General features: G+C 38.3%; 1 protein-coding gene across 2 annotated transcripts in view; it reads left to right on the plus strand.

The window, feature by feature from the left end:
* RFTN1 (raftlin, lipid raft linker 1) overlaps nt 1–22,088 on the plus strand; it is a 102,166-nt gene that overhangs the window by 39,922 nt on the left and 40,156 nt on the right. For both annotated transcript variants that reach the window (XM_072854026.1, XM_072854025.1), the window contains exons 3-4: nt 2,162–2,348; nt 15,433–15,541. In XM_072854026.1, coding sequence (XP_072710127.1) covers nt 2,162–2,348; nt 15,433–15,541 — 296 coding nt within the window. The remainder of the gene's footprint in view (nt 1–2,161; nt 2,349–15,432; nt 15,542–22,088) is intronic.

Genomic DNA, 22,088 nt, shown 5'->3' on the forward strand with positions numbered 1-22,088 from the left:
TTTTGAATAGTAAGAATAGAGAAGTACTGAAACATGACTTATGGGGCTTGTGGAATCTCCATTACTAAAGGTTTTTAAAAATAGATGAGAAAAACTGAGAGAAATAGCTAAACTAGAACTCATCCTGCCTCTAGATAATGGGATGGACTAGCTGGATGATCTCTCCCAGCTCTATTTTCTATTACCTTTCTTTTTTAATCATCAAGTGTACATCCCAAGGCTCCAATTACATGTGTTTTCACACTTTCTTCTCATGTTTAGCTTTTAGGAGGAAGCAATCACTCTCCCATGTTAATGACTAGATTTTCTACTAGTTTTACCAAGGCATCCTTAGAAGAATCCAGATACTAGGTTCATATGCAAGACAAGCATCAGTTTTCATAGACTATTGTTAAAAATTGGAGCACCATTACCAGAATTAACCTTACTGAACAGTGTTTAGTCATTCCAATGTATTCAAGTAAAATCCTCATTTAGAAAGTTATTTGGGCTTTCATATTCTTTTAATTAATTAAACTATTTGGTGCATAGTCTAAAATTTTTGGAATCTCTGAGCCACAAGAGGGAAAAAGTAGTTCTGACACCTGGGTTTCTTTCCCCATTTTGATCCCCGGTAGGGTCCAGTAAGTAACAGTCAGTTTTGTTATTTATTATGCATTATTCATTGGGACATTTCTTTTTATGACTCTGAAGTGATTTGTATGCTGTTGTAGAAGGTAGAGCCCTATTGTCTGTCAACGTACATGTTGCTTGGATTTCTCATTTTATTTGCAAAAATAATAAAAATTCTGCATCTTATAGTTCTTGGTCAAAAAGTTCCATTATCCTCTTCTGGAACATGGTCTTATATGAAGAAAAAGCGTACCAAGCACAGCTATTCTATTATTCCTCTGTATTACTGGTTTTGAATATTTATTAGTTTTTTGATAACCTCTTTCATTATTCATAAAGGGTAGCCACACAGTTTGATGAAAAAAGCAGTACAATGAAACCTTATTTTGCATAGCTGGCATCTTTCATACAAACTGTTCTCCAGTGCTTTTTTTTAATGAAGGCCTACAAGGTGCTGGGAACCTCCATCATGTTTCTTGCAACATCCCCTCCTTATTGATTTCAGTGGGAGGGGAAACCATCCAGCACCTCACCACCCTATATGCTCTAGCATGGTTAGGGATGAAATAATAAATATCCCCCAAGAGAGATGGAAATGAAGAGGCAAAGGTCAGGAAAGAAAGATGTCTTTTCACATAAGATATGAAAAACATATGAAGAATTACTGATGTGGAGAGAAAGAGAATGGAAGGTTGTTTTAGGTGGTTTATGGGATTTTCTTTTGAAGCCCACAAGACTCCAAAGAAATAAGGGCAGTTGCTGTACTGACTGCAGTATCTGTGTGCATGTCAAGTGTCTGACAGGAATCAGCATCAAATACTTCACAGGAAGGCATAAAACCCCACAGTAAGCAGATTGGGGAAGGATTATTTTCATGCGCTACGTCTCATCCTCATCTCTAATATGTATAGGTTTGCTTAAACCCTGAGGTATAAGGTTTAGTGTCTATTCTAAAAGTTTTCTCATCATTATGGGTATGCATTGCTCCTAGTATTCTTGTTATCACTATACCTACGAAGTAGTCTTCAGACATGTTGGTAGATATTTGATCTCAACAGCATTTTGCATTAGTGATCTCTTAGTCTGATAGTACAACTTTTGTGTAGATAGATGATTCTGTTTATTGCTTTTGAATTTGACATGTTCTATCTTCATTGCCTGTCCCCTTTCTCTTGTTTTATATTTTTGACTCATGGCTCGCTCTCCTCAACTTGCTTTGCTATGACGACTACTAAAACTTAGAATATCTTTTGACCAACTGCCTTCTTTTTATTAAAACCTCTACTTCATCTCTGCCAGACTATGTAGTGAATTTGGCATTTTAATGTATCTGACTTCTTGTTTAATTGCACGTGTCTCTTGTTTGATACAAGTTCCTCGCCAAGACAGCCTGCTTAAAATCTGAAATACAAACTGGGCCTCAGGAAATGTCAATTTTTGTGTTAATATTGTAGACCAGTGTCAAGCTTGCTTGACTCTGAAGAGCCTGGATTTTAAAAAACATGATAGTCTAGTGTAGGATTATTGACCAATTTCTTTTTGTTTCCAGCTGAGCTGCCAGGATCATCTGCAATCAAGCTCTCCTCCTTGCGTGATCTTCCAGCTCAGCTGCAAGAATTGTACCAGCAGGGCTTCATCTTGGCTGCTGTCCACCCTTTCGTGCAACCAACTGATGAAAAAGAGAAAACTCCCCAGGAACAAATCTTCAGGGCTGTGCTTATCAAGAAAACAGAAAGGTAAAGCACTTCCAGTGAACTAGGATAAAAATAGACAATGTGATTTCCTGCTGAGTTTTGACCTACATCAGGAAATTATAGCCGAGTTTACTGTGCAAGGCTTGATTTTTTTTTTTTTTTTCTTTTTTTTGGTGGGCTTGAATAGGCTTAACATGTTCTTCATGTTTACAATTCATCTGCAGTTTGGCAGACGACTCGGAGAATAACAAGTTGAAATATGCTCTGTATTTTGGGATGTGTTGTCATGAGAGGCAAACAAACAAGCCCTATGCCTGACAATTTGTGAGAATGATCCCATTGGTACCCTTTAAGAATTTATTAGATTAAATTAAGACAGAAGAATGTTTGCTTAGAAAAGGCATATTTTGTGTTTAGGTGGTTACAGTTAATGCGATTAATTTGAGAACTGTAGTACTAATGCATACTTCTTAAATTTATCTGTAGACTTTAGGCCCTTCTTTCCTCTAAACAATACAAGTTCTTTTAATTTTTCAATCAGTGCAAACTCTTTAAATAAAAAGATGACTCCTGCTTTGTTCAGTCTTTTAAAATTTATTAATATTTTACATAATCAAAGTCTGAAGATGAATAAACGAACAGGAATACTGTTCTTTTATGTTTTAATCTGATTTTTAAAAAAATCAGTAGAATGTGCTGTTAAGTAGTCCAGAAGGAAATTAAAATCTGAGTACTTAAAACATATATTTATTTTTTGTTGTGATTTTAATGATTTAAAACATAATTTAACATTATCTGACCATCCATAACTCTGCAGCTACCTGTGTTGTTGCAGCTGTTCTGCGCAGTTTTCCTACATTAGTTGCATTCCCCAGACTGCCCCTTTTCACAGTGACCTGTACTGAAAGCTAGGGATAATTAAACCTCATTTGCCGATCCTAGTCCCTCTCTTTGTGCTGATGCATGAAGGAAAGGATGTAACTGTTTTAGACACCTCTTTAAAGTAAAACCACCATTCAATTTGCTACAGCCTGGTAATCAACTGGTAGCAATTACAAACAGGGTTGAACTTCAGTCTGACACCTAAGGAGAAAGTTTTGCGTTTCATTACCAAATATATGTAGGCATTAGGTGTTGCAGACAGTTCTAGCTTCTAAAATAACTCTCAATTTACCTTGACTTGCTTTTAGTTTTATTAATACAGAACTTCATGCTGGCTTGCCTAATATTATTGTTTAAAGGGTTTCCAGTTTTATGGTCAAAACATAAAATGTTTGGCTGAACAGTGGACTTCTTGAGTAATATTGGGCTGAGCTTGCCTGGTTTTGGGGCCTTGCTTTCCCTGCCTACAAAATACCCTGCTGCAAATAATGAGAGTATTTACATGCATGAATTTGCAATGTTAAGTAAGTGCTTAAGCACTTCTGCTGGATTGGGGACCAATGGTTCAGCATCTTCCAGGACTGAGCTGTGAAGACACATCAGGGAAAAGCATCATCCTGCTCGGCAGAGTGACATGGTCTTCAAGCCAGAGCACTCAGTGTGTTGCTGCTGTCTCGTACCGTATCCAGTAGTTTACATCTGTGCAGAATGATTGCAAAAGAGTACAAAATCTTAATTGCCTACTCACTCACTTGGGTGCCAGTGTTTCACACACTTTAGACAGCTGTAAATGACTGTACAAAATTGAAGACAGTAGAGAGTCTTGAACCAATTATATTTCCTTTTACATTCACACTCCATTTCTTTGCATTCCCTTATCTATCATTTCTGACTGCCTAGGGAAGCGGAAGAGACTTGGTGCAGTGGGAAAAAACAGACAAGTACCAGAAAGGGAAATGGCGTCAGTTTGGTGTTTCATGTAGTTTAAATGTTCCTGAGTTTGGGTGAGAGTATGGGAGAAGCTGCTTCCGTAGTGTGTGGGTGCAACAAATGTTTTCATTGCCAAGCGCAATGAAGAGGTATGGGTGTTGCACAGATTTCAGATGACCGTGGCCTGCATAGAGACCACCTGTATTTGAACCGTGAGTTTATCGCATTCCACTAACAGCTGGGGAGAAAAAAATATGCGACAGTAGGGAAAAAAAGACATACTGTTAATTTTTAAATTAACCTTTCTCATTACACTGCTGATAAAGAGTAAATGATACTTTTTTCACTGAGGACTACCAGGTCTCTGGCATCTGTAGGCTATCTCTGTATAAAACAGTTGAACTCTTGGGTAGAAATTAAGGTCTGCTTAGGATATTTGTTGATCAGATGAGCGTTTATTTCTGTTGTAAGATTTTAGGAGTATAAGTAGGCCAGCTACACTTGTAGGATCACTAGTAACATCATTTATGCTCTGAAGTACAAAGTGGTCCCCTGCTGTGTTCTGTAACAGTGGTGCCAGGTGTTCATGGGGAGCCAAGGACTCATAAAAAGCTCTGTATCTTGGTGTGGGGCCCACCCTTGGGCTTCCCGACACCTTCTGCAAAACACCTGAGGCTGTAGCTCCTTTCTTACTGCAGGTGTTTCACCACGGATGGCTCCAACACTATACGCTTCATCTGTCAGTTGTCTGGCAGATACCAGGTGCGGTTTTTCACCTTGCTATTTTTGTTGCCTGAATGGAACAAAAATGAAATTGTTGTATTAGTGCCTTTTTGGTACAGTAATGTCAATTCTGTATACACAGAGACAGCACTGAACACCTTGAATTAGTCTTTAATCAGTGTTGCACCTTTATATGTCAGGTTTGTGTTTTAAAATTAATACTGTTGACTCACATTTTGAGGACTTAGTTTTGTAGCACTGCCTCTCCAAAGGTAGGAAGAGGCTATACTAGCTGCAGCAGATGATGTGTGTCAGGAACTACCTGCTGCTTCTGTCACTGAGATTTGCAGTGCCTTAATTTGTTCAAGAATAAAATGGAAAAGGTAGTGCTTAGACATGTTATGCATTAAAACTAATGGAAAAAGTACCTATTAGTGTTATTCCTCCTATTTTGCCATTGTCCTGGAGTTTTAAAATACTCAGTGTGAATTTGCAACGTCATTGTACATTTAAGGTGCCTTTTAAAGTCACTACAATAGTTTTGTGTTTAATCTGGTGTACTGGTATCTCTGTGGCTTCATTATCTTAGCTATCTAATCATTTCTGGTAAATAAGGAAGTAGGAGTCATTCCTGCACTAGGACATTTGAGGAAACCTGTTCCAAACATATATGGAAGCTGTAAAAGTTGAAAAAGAAGATTTGTCCCTTGGAAATGTTAGGGAGGATATGAAAGTAAAGGACAGATTTTTTTAATTTTTTTTTAATCAACAATACAATTGATTGCACTGCAAAAAATGTCATATTCAATTAAAGAAATGAAGTAAATATAGGAGTGTTTAATTCTTTAGAGGCATGAATTGGGCATGAAGGTAGTCTACCAAATAGCTGAAGGACTCTGCTATTGCTCTCATTAAATTTAATATAATAAATTTAAATATTTCTGTAGCACCTAATTGCATTGTGCACACTAACCAGTTGTTTGGGAGTGATTTGGAAGTCGAATAGAATAGAGTCGGATAAAGGAATAATAACTTCAATGCGCCTATGAATACTTCCTCTCTCTCTTTCTCTCTCTAAATTTCAATGGACTTCTTAATTAAAAAGCAGTTGACTGTTTTACTGTCTGTGCTGAGTTCTGAAGTACTTGGGTTTCTTGGAGAAGGCATCTCGTAAAATATGTAAAGAAAAATCTTCAAGCCCAGGTTTTTGCAGGTTTTTTTGCTGAATGTAGGGAAGGCTCCAGGTGTGAAGTGTAGCCCCTGGCCTGCTGGTTCGTGTTGATTCATGCTTGAGAAAAGTTGATTCACACTGATTTACACTTGAAGACAAGAATCTCAGGAAAAGGGATATATGGTGGTACCCTGGAAAGCATGAACATGTGACAGCATATCTCTCCTAGCAGAGGGGACAGGGGAAGGTCTGTGCATTTGGGAGGTTCTGGCGAACCAAGATAAGGAGAGTAACATGTATGTTGCTTACGTTCCCGTGAGGAACAGAGATCGTTAGTTCTTCTTATGTGTAATAACCTTTCTCTCTTGGCCCTTTTATTTCCATACTCGCTAGTTTTTAATATAATAATCACTGTTTAGGTGTCTTGTGCTCATTACTATTTTGGACAGCTTGTGGCTGTTGCAGATAACCTGGTCCCTGCAAACAAACTGCCAAGTCAGGCCCTGAACAAAATTGTAACAAAACAGTAGCACAAAGCTTCCTTAATTTATTCCCAGGTCCCTTTAGTGTGACACCCCTGTCTGGTGTCTTAAAGTTTCAAAACTCAGTGTCAATTAAAATGTTTTAATTTCCCTTTCTAAATACCGTGCACCAGAAAGCAAGCTCCATTCTCTTCCACTAGGAAAGATACGTGATCCAGGCTCATAAACTGTCTGCTTTACAATAATTTTGATGTGTTTGCAGATGCTCCATTTCACCACAGTAGAGTGAAGCAGGGGATATAAATTGAATTCCAGAGACGTCTTTCTCTCCGTTGTTCCATCTATGTCCTAGGACATACCCTTCTACAGGTTTTGCCTCCAATCAATAAAGCAATCAGCAGGGAAACATTCCCATGCAGAAGTAGACTAAGTAGTATAATTTAAGAATAATTTTTTTAGAGTAGACGTCCATGTTTACCTCAACTTTGCAGATGTTTTCCCCTTTCTGTAAAATAATGAGGTGTCAGGTGTTCCAGTGATTCACTTGATGACATGATTCTGATTCTATTTCTATAATTTCCCTATCTCCATTAATCCTGATGAAATGCAAACTTTCATCACTTGGCCAAAAATAATTCTATTTATCTGCAAAGGAATTTGGTGGACCGAGTTCAAAAGTTTAATAGTAAAACAGGATTTTTACAGTTTATTTTTTTTGCTGGTATGCAACATTAATTCCAAGTGATTTCAATTAATGGCATCTTCTGAGATATAGCTAAATTTTTGTGTCCTCTGTGTCATTTAAAGTCTAGATTTACAGAAAATGTAGAAAATGGATTTATAGAAAGTCTGGATTTGTAGAAAATGTAAAGTAGCATGATGTAAATGCAAAAGATTGAAATGGCTTAAACATGCAACATGAAGTTACTTAAACAAAACAGTCGTTGTTGTGTTGTTTCTTTGATCTGTGCTTGCACTTCAGTTGTCAGTGTCCACTTGGTATTTGCTTAATTATGTTGACTGGAGGGGAAGTCCTGATTTTTCACTCTTTTTCCAGTCATACTAAACTCCCCTTTTAATAGTAGTGAACAGCCCTTCCCATGAAAGAAGGGAAAACTGTATTATACCAAGGAACTGATGAAGTATGAAAAGACATAATTATGTTGGGAAAAAGCAGCAGCCCCTGGAAGCGTTATGCTTTGTGAAGTCTTGATTTGGTCCTCTGGCATTTGGATTTGCGCATTTGCCTTCTGAAGGCAAAGGAAAATGCTTCTAAAAACATCCAGACAATTCATCAAATTTCTGATTCTTAGCTGTTTGCGACACCTTCTAGCTCCAAAAAGCTTTTCTTCTCTTCATGCTTTTTTGATAGGCACTTGAAACAGGGAGTTCTTGCTCTGACTTTGTGTAGAATTCAGTGGAGAGAGCCTTGAGCCATGACTAGTGCCTCTGCCTGGCAAGCCTGTCTTTGAGTTTTTGTGGATATTTCTTCATTTTCCATGTGAAAATTTTTCATGCCACATTTGACCTTCAGTGGCACATCATTGTCTAAAACATGCACAGTGGTCTCAAGCTTTCTTGGAGCGTGCACTCTGACACATCAGCTGTGTTCCCCACTCTGATGTCATTTGCAAACTTGACGTGAGCGTACCTTGTCCCCTCCTCTGTGTCATTGATGAAGATGTTAAACATGACAGGTCCCAGGTTGCAGACCCCTGGGTGGGCACTCCATTTGTCACTGGCCTCCAGACAGGGCGTCACATTAACCATGGAACTGGTTTTTATTCATCTGGTTTTCCAGACGGTAGTACTCTAACTTGCATACAAGAATAGCGTGGGAGACAGTGCCAAACCTCTTGCTAAAATTGCCATCAATGACAGCCACTGCCCTCCCTCCACTCGTCCACAAATCCCCTCATTTAAACATCAGAGGCAATCAGGTTGGTCAAGTATGATTTACCCTTGCTACATCCATGCTGACTATTTCCAACCTTCTCCTCCTTCATGGGCCCTAAATGTGCTACAAAAGATTGCTGCAGAGATATAGGAACTCCAGTTGAAGGCGTTTCACAATGATACAGTCTGACAAAAAATATCAGTGATCTCCTCCAGTGCTTCTGTGCTTGCTTGAGTTCTTGAAAGTAGATACTTTGCATTGGTACAATATATTTTTAATTTAAATGTAAATGCGTGTGTGTGTGTATGTGTATCTATTTGGTTTTCATGTAGGATTTAGGCTTGAAGATGGCAAATGTCTGACCTTGCCTTCATGAGCATTAGGATCAAACATGTTTTGTGTGCAAATGCAGTGTGTGTTGTTGCTCTCAGCAGGCTGATTTCAGCTTGCTGAAAAAATAATATTTATTCCATACCCAAGAGTCAACAGATATCTTCCTTTAGCTCAAGGGACAATGGATTGTGTTTTTAAAGCTTATTATTTGTTTCAAGTTCAAAGAAATACATATTTCCTCACAACAACTTTTAACATTGACCCAAAATAAATGTTCTTTCATCTGTATTCTCAAAATTATAAACACTGCACATTAAAGATGCCTATGTATCCATACATGCCTGAACTTTTCTCAAGAAACTATATGCTGTCATTAAAAAAAGTTTATAAATTTTACTAACAAATAATATCTATTCCAGTCATATGGTTTCCTATATAAGAGAATTCCAAGTAAAGAAAATGCCTAGGTAATAAAGTTAAAACAATGTCACGTGGGTTAGAGTTGAGGTTGTTATGATACAATATACCTGCTTTTATTTTTATAAAAAATGGTGTGTTTGTTGGGTGGGCATCATAAAACCTATGGGTTTTTAATTGTGCCTTCTTGGTTTTCAGATACTCTAGTTTTGCTAGATTTTTAACCTGGAATTATACAGATATCAACTGCTCATGTTAATCACCTTGATGTGGTTTTATTTTTTTGTAATGTAGATCAGTTTGTTATAAATGTACAGTTATATTTTGAACTGTGGAGCTATTCCTGTGTAGTAGAAAATCTCAAAACTGCACTTGTATTCCTAGCATCATCTTAATCGAATAGTCATTTTAGAGTGTCTGCGCAGCTTGCAAGTGTGCTTTCAGCTTTCTGATTTCACGGGCGTGGAGAATTTCAGGAAGATTAAGACCAAATGTTGGCTCCCTCATTTCCTTCTTGTATCTGAAAAGGATTAGAAATCCAGTTTGTTACAGACACCAAGTTGTCAGCTTTAACAGTTACCGTGTAAGTTACTGGTACTCTACAGCTGGTAATGGTTTATCTACCATGAAATGGTGCTTAACTGCAAACAGCTGTACAGGAAATGACAACCTACTGAAACAACCATCGTAAAATATTTTTGGCCAGTGAACTTCCAATTATAAGTGAAAATCTTATTTATTCTATGTATTTTCTTCTTCTTTAATGGCACTAGAGGTCCTATTTAGGATTCAAGACGCCACTCTTTTTAAGTCTGTGGTCCTCAGCCTTCTACATATCAGTAACACTTGAGGGTACCCTCTGCCCACAGCCCAACAGGCCTGCAAATGCCGTCCCTCTGCACAGCACCAGGTAGACTGAAATTCCCTCTCAGCTCTTTGCCACACCCTGGTTAAGGTTGTCCATGGTGGTCACTGAGAGTACCTACAGTGACAGAAAAATCCTTCTTTGAGAAAATCGGTAAAGATAAACAAACAATGAGATATATAACAAAGGAAGAAAAACAAATGAAAGCCCAGGATGCATACACAGTTTCACAGACACAGTGAAATTTTCTGTCAGTCTCCACGATTAACCAGTGGTTATCCTCGCCTGGGGTGGTGGGCAGGAGACTGCCCTTCCCCACTGCAGGCGAAGCGATGGCGTTGTTCGCACTGTCCACTGTCCCTTCTGTTCCTTCTCAGGTATCACAAAATGCGTTATAGTGAGTGCAGGGTGTTGTAATGAGTCGGGGTGTACCAGCTTTTCTGGTTCATCTAAGCTTCCAAGAAGGGTGCAGCCTTACTGTATCCAGGTGTGCTTCTTTCAGGGCTGGGCCATTTTTAATTAACCCAGGGATTTTTTTAATTAGAGGAACAAAGGTAATAAAAAACGCTGGAATGTTTGCAGACAATGAAGGGAGAAAGATTCGGTTTTCCAACCTAGGAGGAAGAAGAGGAAGAAATTGCTGACTGTACATCCAGAAGAAAAGGAAGATCTTTCAAACTGTTGGGGCTTACACATTTTTTTGACTAAACTGTTCTCAGCATTTCTCTTTCTCTTACTCTTTCTGTTGAGAAATATTTTATGATGGGAAAGTGGAAATTAACTTTACATAAAACTATTGCTTTAATTTTAAAATATTTCATACACTGGACTCCCAGTAACTTCCTGTGCTATACATTTGATAAGAGACTCCAGCGTATGGATTATTGGGTTATTTCTCAAATGACTGACATCAGTCCTTCTTCAGAAGAGAACAGGGGAACGCAAGTGCAGGGACAAGACTGAAGTCAAGAGCCCTGAGCTCTGCTTTTGACTTTTCCTCTGACTTCTGTGATCTTGATTGATGTGCATATTTTGGGGATTCTAATTCATAGTCTCTAATGAAAGTGGTCCTAAAAGTAGTCCCATTAAATGAATAAAACCAAAAATATAATAATTTCTGTTCAGTATAGAATTTAACTGTACCTATATTTAGCTACTTCTCTACGGCTATACTAATAATATTCGAAGAGTTTAGTGAGAGACTTTTATGATGTTTATGAAATACTTTGCGATTCATTTATGAAAGCCATTGTTTATTGTATAGAGGCTGGAAATAATTTCTTGCCCACCTGGATTTGCTCAGAAAATTATTTTTGCAGTCTGTGAAATCCACATCTATTTATTATTTTCACGTGAAAAGCTATGGCTTTTGTTTTGTTTGTTTGTTTTTGACAAAGTAATGGGCTCTTAAATGTTTCCTAAAAAGGTGAAAACTACCAGTAATAGATGAAGACTTTAACATGTATGGACATATTTTACTTGAAGGCATGGAAAAATACTTTTGGTAATATAAAGTACTTCTGTTGGAAGATTTTAACTAAAGATTTTATGGCCTTTAGTAGGATCTGCTACGCATGTTCTGTAAAATAATGTTCCTAACAGCGTGCGATGGTATTTGATGCAATTTCTTTCACGAGCTCTAGTGCAGAGGTAGCTCTGAGACTCTTAGAGGAAGAATTCACTGTCTCCTGTTTGCTTAAATATTTACAAGCAGCAGGTGTATTTCAAAGTAAGTGCTTGTTAAAGGTGGAAAAATAAACAGGTCATTTGAAGCAGTTGCAGTAAGAATCACTATATTTTTATGGATATAATCTGTATCTCAGATAACTCGTACTCCTTTTAAAGAAGCTGGAAGTAGGTCTTCCAAAAACTGCACAAAAGCAGTCCAGGGAGCTGTTGAGGGGGAGGAAAGGAATTAGGAGAGAGTGGTTCAAGGGTGAACTTCCCTCTTCCTTATACCTGTGTATAAACCTCACCAATATAGGTTGAAGAGTTTGTTTTTACAGAGAGCCAGTGGGTTTAAATATGAAAAATGCAGTGTTTCCCATTCTTTTGGAGCTAGCAAGGTTTTATGTTTGTCACAGCAAGTCTTTACAGCAGTGCCACAGTTTACGTGGAGACCTGAATACTACGTGAAGAACAGGCTTTGGTGAAAGAGTGGGCACAGGAAGGATTGTGCCTCTATGTTTGTCCCATTTTATCCTGTTCCTGGGCCTCATGTTAAATCATAGAATCATAAAATAGTTTGGGTTGGAAGGGACCTTTAAAGGTCATCTAGTCCAACCCCCCTTGCAATGAGCAGGGACATCTTCAACTAGATCAGGTTGATCAGAGCCCTGCCCAACCTCACCTTGAGCGTTTCCAGGGATGGGGCATCTATCACCTCTCTGGACAACCTGTTCCAGTGTTTCACCACCCCCATTGTAAGAAATTTCTTCCTTGTATCTAGTCTAAATCTACCCTCTTTTAGTTTAAAGCCATTACCCCTTGTCCTATCGTAACAGGCCCTGCTAAAAAGTTTGTCCCCATCTTTCTTATAAGCCCCCTTTAAGTACTGAAAGGCTGCAAGAAGGTCTGCCTTCTCTTCTCCAGGCTGAACAACCCCAACTCTTTCAGCCTTTCTTCACAGGAGAGGTGTTCTGTCCCTTTGATAATTTTTGTGGCCCTCCTCTGGACATGCTCCAACAGGTCCATGTCTTTCTTGTGCTGAGGACTCCAGAGCTGGATGTAGGTGGGGTCTTACCAGAGCAGAGCAGAGGGGCAGAATCGCCTCCCTCGACCTGCTGGCCAAGCTGCTTTTGATGTAGCCCAGGATATGGTTGGCCTTCTGGGCTGCGAGCGCACATTGCCGGCTCATGTCCCGCTTTTCATCCAGCAGTACCCCCAAGTTCTTCTCTGCAGGGCTGCTCTCAATCCCTTCATCCCCCAGCCTGTATCGATACCGGGGGTTGTCCTGACGCAGGTGCAGGACCTTGCACTTGGCCTTGTTGAACCTCATGAAGTTCACATGGGCCCACTTCTCCAGCTTGTCCAGGTGCCTCTGGATGGCATACCATCCCTCAAGTGTGTCAACCGCACCACTCAGCTTGGTGTCATCTGCATGTAAATAAGCATGGATAGTGTGGCACATACTTCATTTTTGGGATTTGGTATCTTAACTTTGAATTTGAGCTGTATTATTTCAGAGTCTCAAGACTGGGAGTATGGCTTCCTCAGCCAGGCTGGAAGGGGGCTGTGGTGAGTGTGGTGGGTTGCCCTGGCAAGGGAAGTGTTTGGTATTCACGTTTGTAGAGGCTCGGGGTTGTCCCCCAAAAAATGGGATTGGTTATCTAAAAAGGGCTTGGTTCCTTGCTCCCCATTCCTACTAACCCACTTGTGGTTTGTTATTATACAGCAACCGAATCACTGGAGAATTGTGTTTGCTCTGTTTGATGTTGTATGGACTTAGCATTGCAATATCAAGTGGCAGTTTTGATGATTTATTGATTGCTAGAGCATTAGAGAGCCCTAGCTCATACTTATTTCTCTCTGGAACATGGCTAGATAACATCAGGGCTACATTTCCAGTTAGTCATATTCAGATTTTAGAAAAAAATGTAGGTATAACAATACGTACTCTAGCAGTGAGGCTTTCTTAAGTTTATTTTTATGTTATTTAATTCATTGAGTTCATCTGTGGTGGAAAATCTGCACAGAATAGATTATCTTATCTAGGACTTTATCTAGAAGAGCAAAAATGGTTGTCTGCAGTTCATGTGTTGTCCCTCACAAAATTATTTTTTTTTTCCCTCAACAAAGTTGTTCTTTGCTGCTTAAATTAATTTCTGTACACCTGTTACAGAGGAGTAGTGGTGGAAAACTTTTAGTCCCCTAATAATGATTTCTGTAAATCCTGTAAAGATGTTTGGAGAGTTTCCATGGACACCAGTGTTTTGTTAAAATTTTTGTCCAGAGTCAAGAGCAGAATGGGACCACAAGTTATGAGAAGAACCTAGAAAGTAGGGGGAAAACAAGTAGGGAAAGGGCTCCAGTGTTCCCAAACCGTAGTTTGGTACCACCTGTCCCATGTATAAGTGAGATAAGAGAAATGAAGTGAGAGTATAGCCTGTGTGAAAGTGGGAGGATCAAGTACAAAACATAATGTCATGTGATGCTTCAGAAAATTTCTGCAGTATTGCCTAGGAAACACACTACCAGTTTGCAGTCAGCAGCCTACGCATCCCATGGCTCCAAGTAACTGTTAGCATCTCGGGAAAGCCCCTGAGACCATCTGTAGCTGAAGCGTGTTTTACGTGTCACACAATCTCAGTCCCCAGAACAGGGCTTTTACACAGACTTGCTTTTGCGAGCATGGCAAGCCTGCAAAGCCCTTGTTTTGTTGTTTTGCTGCTTCCTCAGCACTCTCAGTTCAAACTTCTGCACCTTTCTTCCTGTCCTGTAGGTACCCAGTGCATCAAGTGACTGCTGGCTAGGGTTAGTTCTTTACTTCAAACTAGATCTTTTGATTCTCTGTATGGGATGTTAAGATAATTACTTTGCTACTAATCCAAAGAATTATAGGCTAGCTTTTATTTTTGTACATTCCTTCATGTGTTTTCCTAAAGAACTGATAAAACAAATGATTCTCTAGATTTCCTCTACTGATCAGGCGTATCAGTTTCCTTTCATGGGAGTCTGGAGGAGATGAAAACTGCCTTCAGCAGCACTGCTTTGCAGTGCACGCCTACAGACTCTTTCTCAAGATCATTAACTTCCAAACTTTCCCTTGGCATATTTGACTGATACCATGTTTCCACAGCACTGATTTGTTCAGCAATGTATATGGCAGATACCATACGCTTTGAATTTTTTTAGGAGTTAGTGTCTTCTGAATGAGAAGGGATTTCACCCATAGCTTTACATTTCTCAACAACAAAGCATAAGGTAAGACTGAAGGATAGACTACTTTGATTAGCCCCAGATTTTTAAATGTTGACTTTGAACGGTGGTAGGTAAGAGAAGGGATTCCTTTAATTACTGTCCATGAAACACACCCTACGTCAGGCTGCCCTGTGGGGCCCAGACCATCTGTCAGCCCATTGCATTAGAACCTGCTTTCTGCATATTCTGAGTTACATCACCTGTGCATCTCCTTGGCATTGGCCATAGATGCCAGGCTGACAAAGTGTTTCTTGGACAGATAAAGAAATTTGGAAGTCCCTGAGGCATTCCACCATCTGCAGTCATTGGTGTGATTTCCTTCCCTAGCAAGTAGGTGAGATGCTGTAGCTGCCACTTGTCAGAACTGTGTTGAACTCAATGGAGTGACTGTGCTGGAACCAAAGTTTTGTGTGAAGGTTAGCTCTGCATAGGAAATACTTATAAAGGGGATGTGTGGGTATCCAGTATTAAGAACAGAAACTGATTCTTTTTTTCTGTCTCCCTAGGTCTCCAAAAGGTGATGTCCATAGTGAAGGATATGTCTTGGAGGTAGAGTGCTGCTCCTCTTTAAACCAGCTTTCAGACAAAAAGGAGATACCTGATTTTATTAAGAAAGTGAGTAAAAAAAAAAAAAAAGGCAAAACCCAAAACACAGTATGCTTTTATTTGCACTATAATTACTGCTTCTAGTTCTGTCAGTCTGACAATAGGAGTATGTGTACATTTTGTGCAGTTGAAACACTGCACTAGAACTTGATATTTTGTGATTTTAAGTATCTGAAGGGAAATTATACTTATTGAGAGAAACAAGTTTGATCATATTATTATGAGAAAATTATTTCTAGTATCACAGGAGGGTGACCTCTCACAGATGATATCAACTAAGTTACCAATGTAGAAGACAGTCCTACAATGGTGTAAACATAAGTTGAAATAATATATATAATTTCCATTTTAGTGTCAAAATATTCTGTTGGATAGTACTGTAGCTAAAAGGCCTATTAACTCTTGGAATCCCCCAGTTTAATTTAAGTTTTGTTTCAGTATCACGTGATGTTAGCAGTTAGAGATGGTACTGGTAACCTAAATCCCTTTGTCATCCAGAATAGTGTTGCTTTCAATAAACTTATATGTACTGGGGAATTTGAAAAGAACCCTGCAATTCTTTATTTGTTGCCTTCTTTTTAAAATTATTTTTGATGCTGTAATATTCTGCCAGATTGGAAATTAGCAGGTTATGTCCATTTTAGTGAAGACAGATTCATTGTGCATGTTTCGAATTTTGCAGCATCTGTTGTGTCCTATTGCATGTTATAAAAACTAGCATTAAATACTATGTTTACTTAGCCACATGCTGTAAGAATAGTGTGAGTAGGCATACTCCCCTAGCTTTAATCCATCTTGCAGTGATAATAGTTAAGAAAATTTTGTAGAACAAATTTCAGCACAGGCTGTATGAGCTTGATAAGGACTCAGCTTGACAGACTGCACTCATGTTCAATCTTTCCTTTTTACTATGAATTGTAAAAACTGGATTAAAAACAATGCAGCTATGACTATCTTATCATCGTCATCATACTTAAAGATATATAGATTTTGGTATCAGAACAAACTGAAGTTTTCTGAACGCTTACTAATATTCAAAAGTTTGAGTCCGAATTTTGTTTCAGGGTTTATTGTGTTATTGTACTTCTATTCTGATGCTATCTTGGATTATTTCAATATAGTCACACTTAGGCAAAACTGGTGTAGTTCTTGTGTATCAGTTTCAACATGTTTGATTTTCTTCTTCAGTTCTTCGAGTCAGAGTAGAAATATAGGCTTATCTGTCACAACCGGTAGCAAAATTTTACATCATTGTAACAGAAAATTTATTTGCATTTGTAACTTCAGAGAGTATGGCTAACATGAAACCAAAATGACAATCCAGGAGTCAGCTTATTTCCATAAATATCCAATTCTGAGACTCTTTAGGATGTTTTTCTAGACATGGAAATATTTCTGTTGCCAGAAGCCATTTGATTATGAGGTTATGAAGATGCCTTTTTGAAATATAATAATTTAAATTTTAATAGCTAAAATGTATATTTACTGTTTCTCTGTAGGCTGAGTATGTCGCTCATCCTCAGAAGTTATTTGATGTAGAGAAATTTGAAGTTCTTTGAAGCTGTTGCTGTCAAGCGTGTGCTGTGTCGCTGTCTATATCTGATTAAACACATTGTGAAAGTCTCAACACTTTTATGTAAATCTAACTCAGGAAACAGGATTTGTTTGGGAGTAGGAATTAATTGTCATATTAACTAATTTGTCTGAGCAACAAAAATGTCCATTGCTTTTAAGGGCATATAAAATAGATGTTTGCAAACAAAATAAATGAAAAATAAAGGATGTTCTTCAAAGAAAGTAGTAACAAAAAGCTGTTAGAGAGGGCAATTGCTTGCTTTCAAAAAGGAACAACCTATAATTCTTCTCAAACTGTGGAATACAACTGAAGTTAATAGAGTGTTGTAATTGAATAGACAAATCCTTGATCACAGAGCTTTTCATAACAGAGGCTTTTAGCACAGGTTTACCACCTTATTGCATTGCAAATTACTATATTTAAAAAAAAAAAAGATACCAAATAGAGTTAGCTGTATTTTCAAAACAAAATAACAAGTCAAAATTTTCTCCAACTGTGAATTTACTAGAAAAAATTCCTCCACCCTGAGAAAACTAATTTTATTAATTTTATTATGCACTGCTGAGCGAGTATTGTTTACATGGAGTTTGAATAAGGATGCAATTTTAATAACTTCTTTTCTCAATTGACTTTTTGTTGCATTGAATATGTATGTCATATTGAATATTAACTGCTTGCTCCTGGCAAACACAAAACAATTTTGCAATGGCATACAGCATAGGTAATATCTTTTTTCTTCTTCTATAACTCCATAGAAATGTTTAAAAGTAATGAAGTAGAACCAAGGAAGTTATTTCACCTGGAGAATGCTTCTCGCTCACTGAAACAAAGTGCCTCAGTACTATATTGACTATAAAACATTTAAGAAACACCATAGAAGACTCTCTGGTCAAACCTGTGTTGCGTTGCTGAGGTCCTTCTGCACTTTGGGACTCTGTCCCAATTCTCTACTCTCTTCTGTACATTTTTGCCACCACTGTGGTTTCCGACCGCGGTAAGAGCCACGGAAGACAGCAGATAGTTAAGCATTGGGGACATAATGTTGCATGGGATACATTCTTCCTGTACCCTAAAATCATGTTGACATCACCATGTTCTGTTTGTTCTTTCATATCAATGTAGATCTAGTGCAGCTCAACATGTCCTAAAGACCTCAAACAGTCCCATGGTGTCTTTGTCATGTAATTCCTGGGCAATGAAAGAAGTAACTTAACTGTTGTATATGTACTTTACTGCTGTATTGGTATTAGCACTCCTGTCTTTAGCTCTCAGGCAAAACAGAGATTAAAGATTTGCTCATCTGCTTTTTAATGAGCAAAGCTAACATCTGAATTTCTGATCACTGTCGCTCAGATCATTCTGAAGGTGTTGCAAGTCAGAGTTGTTACTTCTAAGATACCGTATTTTGTAATACTTTGACTTGTGTCTCATGTAAAATAGGATAGCCTTTAATTACTTCCTTAGTTGCTCTTTATTTCTGTGTTATCCTGTTATCGTTTTTTTCATCTGAGAGTGTTCTCCTGCATCTGCTGAGACAAGTAAGGGAAGCTGAAATCCCAAGAAAAGAGTTATTTTGGATATGCAGTCATATATGAATGCCAAATGACCTTTGTTTTCCACACCAATCCGAGTTACACGCTCTAGAAGAACTCTTAACAGGCAGAAGGTGTTACTCCTCTGTTCACATCTTTGCAGTGTTGGTGAAAGGTTAGGAAATGGAGGATAGTTTCTGAACCACTTCTGCCCAGTTCTGGCTTTTTAAAATTTAGGAAGCACATCTTTGTATCCTTGGTTGCCTGCTTAATGCTCTGTCAGAAGGAAATTCTTGTATGTTAACTTTTTTTCAGTTTGACCCCATTGCACAGTTTGTATTTCTTGTCCCTTTGGACTCATTATCCTTCCCTAGGGAAGTATGATAAGCATGGAAAAGTGTGGTTTAAAAATGCTGCAGCTTAACTGAAATCCAAATGCAGGCATCTTCCTTTTGCGTTTTTTACTAGACAAGGACCTCTCCTTGATGGTCTGGCCTTACTTGACTCAGAAATGAGGCTAATTTCTTCCAACAAACCTAAGGCTGTACAGATGAATAATTGGTTTTTGTGTTTTCAGAAGTGGACCAGTTCAGCTTGGAACACGACTGCCATCTTGAAACACCTATGTAATGCTTATCTTGTGACGAAATCTGCCATATTTGACAGTATCAAATCTGCCTATTGCTGTTTCCTCTGTTCATAGTCTTGGTGACTTCAGTGAGCATACAAATGCCATCACCAGCACTAGCTCAAAAGCTGCCAGTAACATGTCACTCCCTTAAGTGGTCCTCTGAACAACTTCTGTAGTCCAAAGTACCCAAGAAATAATCTTGACTCCTGCAGATGTAGTGACTTTGCCCGTAAGTTTGTTGACATTTATTTTCTAGTAATAGCATTGCTGGGTAAAGGAAGTGGTGGCACCTCTCAGACTTAAACGATTGGGACCCCAGGGAGGAATATGCCAACAAAACACATTGCAAGGATGCTGCCATCCAAGTACTTGTTCCAGAGTTGGCATCTGAAACAGTGACCACCAGTTCTCCCTGGTACAAAGGCAAGTTGCACAGGGAATTGGACTATTTTGAAAGAAAGGCCATACAATACTAACACTTGTATGAAGACGTCCTACACGTCCTACGTTGCTGAAAGGATCTACTGTATTTGAGCCCTCTTGCCAGTTTTATGGAATATATGGTATCAACTGGTATTTACTGGAGTTTTTCTAAATGTCTTTTAAAAAAGAAAATGTTATCAGGAATAGAACTGGCATGAGGAATTAGTATGTTTCAAGTGTTAGTTTATGCACTGGAAATTAATACATATTACTACCAACAAGTTTAAACTATAGTTGAACTTACTCAGTGTACTCCTGAAAGATGAGACATTTCTCAGAGGAGTTTGATCCTCCTGCCTGTTATCTGCCCTTGCTTCTTTGGAGGGAGCGGCAGGCAGGCTGAGTGGTCGGGTAAGGAACTGCTACACTCCCCAGACAACCACAGGTCAGTCTCACTGCATGTTTCTCCATATCAATGTTTTTATCAAACTACTGAGATACTTCTTTTCCTGCTCTCATGTTTTTTCCCCTCCATTCATCTGTAGCTGTTTTGGTGGTATTAAGATAACTGCTATCTTAGTTCATGCACATCGTTTTCTGGAGAGTCATCTGTGTTATGGCTTTAATTGGTGAAGAATTTTTGTATTAGTATTGCTGTTAAGACAGGTTATTTCTCCAGCTTCTTTTAAGTTGCTAGGTAGAAGCAGGGTTGGAGTATTTAGAAGAACTTTTGTCTCTTCTGTCAAATAAAAACTGAGTGCCTATATGAATTCTCAAGAGCTCTTAAATCTTTTCCATAGATGTTCCCAGTCAAGGGAGTGATTCAGACCAGATTTGGCTCTTCACTTATTTCCTACATATTTACTCACATCAGATGAGCATTTGTCTTATGATCAAAACAAGGGACTTCACATATCCATGTAGTGTGTGAAAGCAATATTAAATGATTTTGAACTCTCGACTTCTGAGTTTTGAAACTCTCTTCAGCATCTAACTATGAAATGGCAAGGAGATGTGGAAGATGAGAAATGTGTCATAGGACAAATTTGTCAATAATAATATGTACTTTATATAATTATTTGTGTTCATAACAGTATGACAAGCAAATGAGAAGACAAAAGTCTGCAATTTCCTAGAAAAAATGAATGTGACAATTACTAATCTTGTAATTTTTTTTACTTTTATTTGTAATTGCTAAGAAAGATGTTTGGACTAGATGATCTTAGAGGTCTTTTCCAACCTTAATGATTCTATGATTCTATGAAAAATACTGTTTTTTATGTAGCTGTTCCAGTATTTCTCACATTCTTGTCTCTTTTTGTTTGTCATTTCTTATTCTTTATCTCTTAATCTTTGCATTGAGATTTCATTTTTAGAAGGAACAAAGAGATGCAGCTTATGAGTTCTGAAGAGCACGAGACTGTTGGTGGATTTCTTGACTCTCTTGCTGCAGTCTTACAAGGATCTCTTCTGTGAAGCCTCTGATTGCTCTGTTGGTGCCAGGGTTACTTAGATGGTTATTGTACGTATCTACTTTAGACACGTTTTAGCTGGCCTGTTCAGAAATTTCCTGCAGGGTATATAGTCAGAGCAGGTGGCAGTAAAAGATAGAAGAGGGGAAAAATTGAGCCTTTAATATTGCTCAGAGGGTCGTTCTTCAAATGAATAAGCAGTTCACATTTACTTCTGTGGCTAGAAAATGGCCCCTCTAGAGTACTGTTTATTACCTAGGATTGCTTATCTAGATGTGATCTCAACCTCTTCTAAAATCATTTCCATCCTTAAAACAAATCCAACAAATCCCACCCCAAAACCTTAGCTCTCCAGGGTATTTGCAAAAGAACAATACAACATTTATTTCTTTACCACATTGTAATGAAAACCATTGCTGAGCACTTAGCTGACTGCTTTGTTTTCTGCATGTTTTCAGTGCAAACAGAGCCCCTATTTTATTTTTAAGTATTTGGATCTTAGAAGTAGGTATGGTCATGAAGCAGAAGTTGAAACTCGACATCAATGGTTCAGCTGTTTGTGATCTGCTGTGATAATATTTATTAAAGTGCATTTTGTTAACATTTTGTAAATGTATATATAACAAGAGATGGTAAAAAATAGCATATACTGTATTTTAAACAGCCTGGTGTGAAGGGAAACATCTGTTCCTGGTTAAGCTTCTTTCAACTTGTGTTCTTTTGACTAAGCCCTGTAAGAGTAGTGTTGATATATATCTTCCATGAACATTGCAAAACTATTTTCAGGACTCTCCCAGGAGCCTGGTTGTGCTTTTATAATCCTTTGCCCCCAGCAGCTTTCAGAGTCATCCTCTTGACCAAGATAAAAATAGATGTTACAAAGTATGTAGTTGATGTTTTTAAAGATCCCACTTCTGTCTGG

This window comes from Ciconia boyciana, chromosome 2 (genome assembly GCF_034638445.1).
Source record: "Ciconia boyciana chromosome 2, ASM3463844v1, whole genome shotgun sequence".
In the NCBI taxonomy this organism is placed as follows: Eukaryota; Metazoa; Chordata; class Aves; order Ciconiiformes; family Ciconiidae; genus Ciconia; species Ciconia boyciana.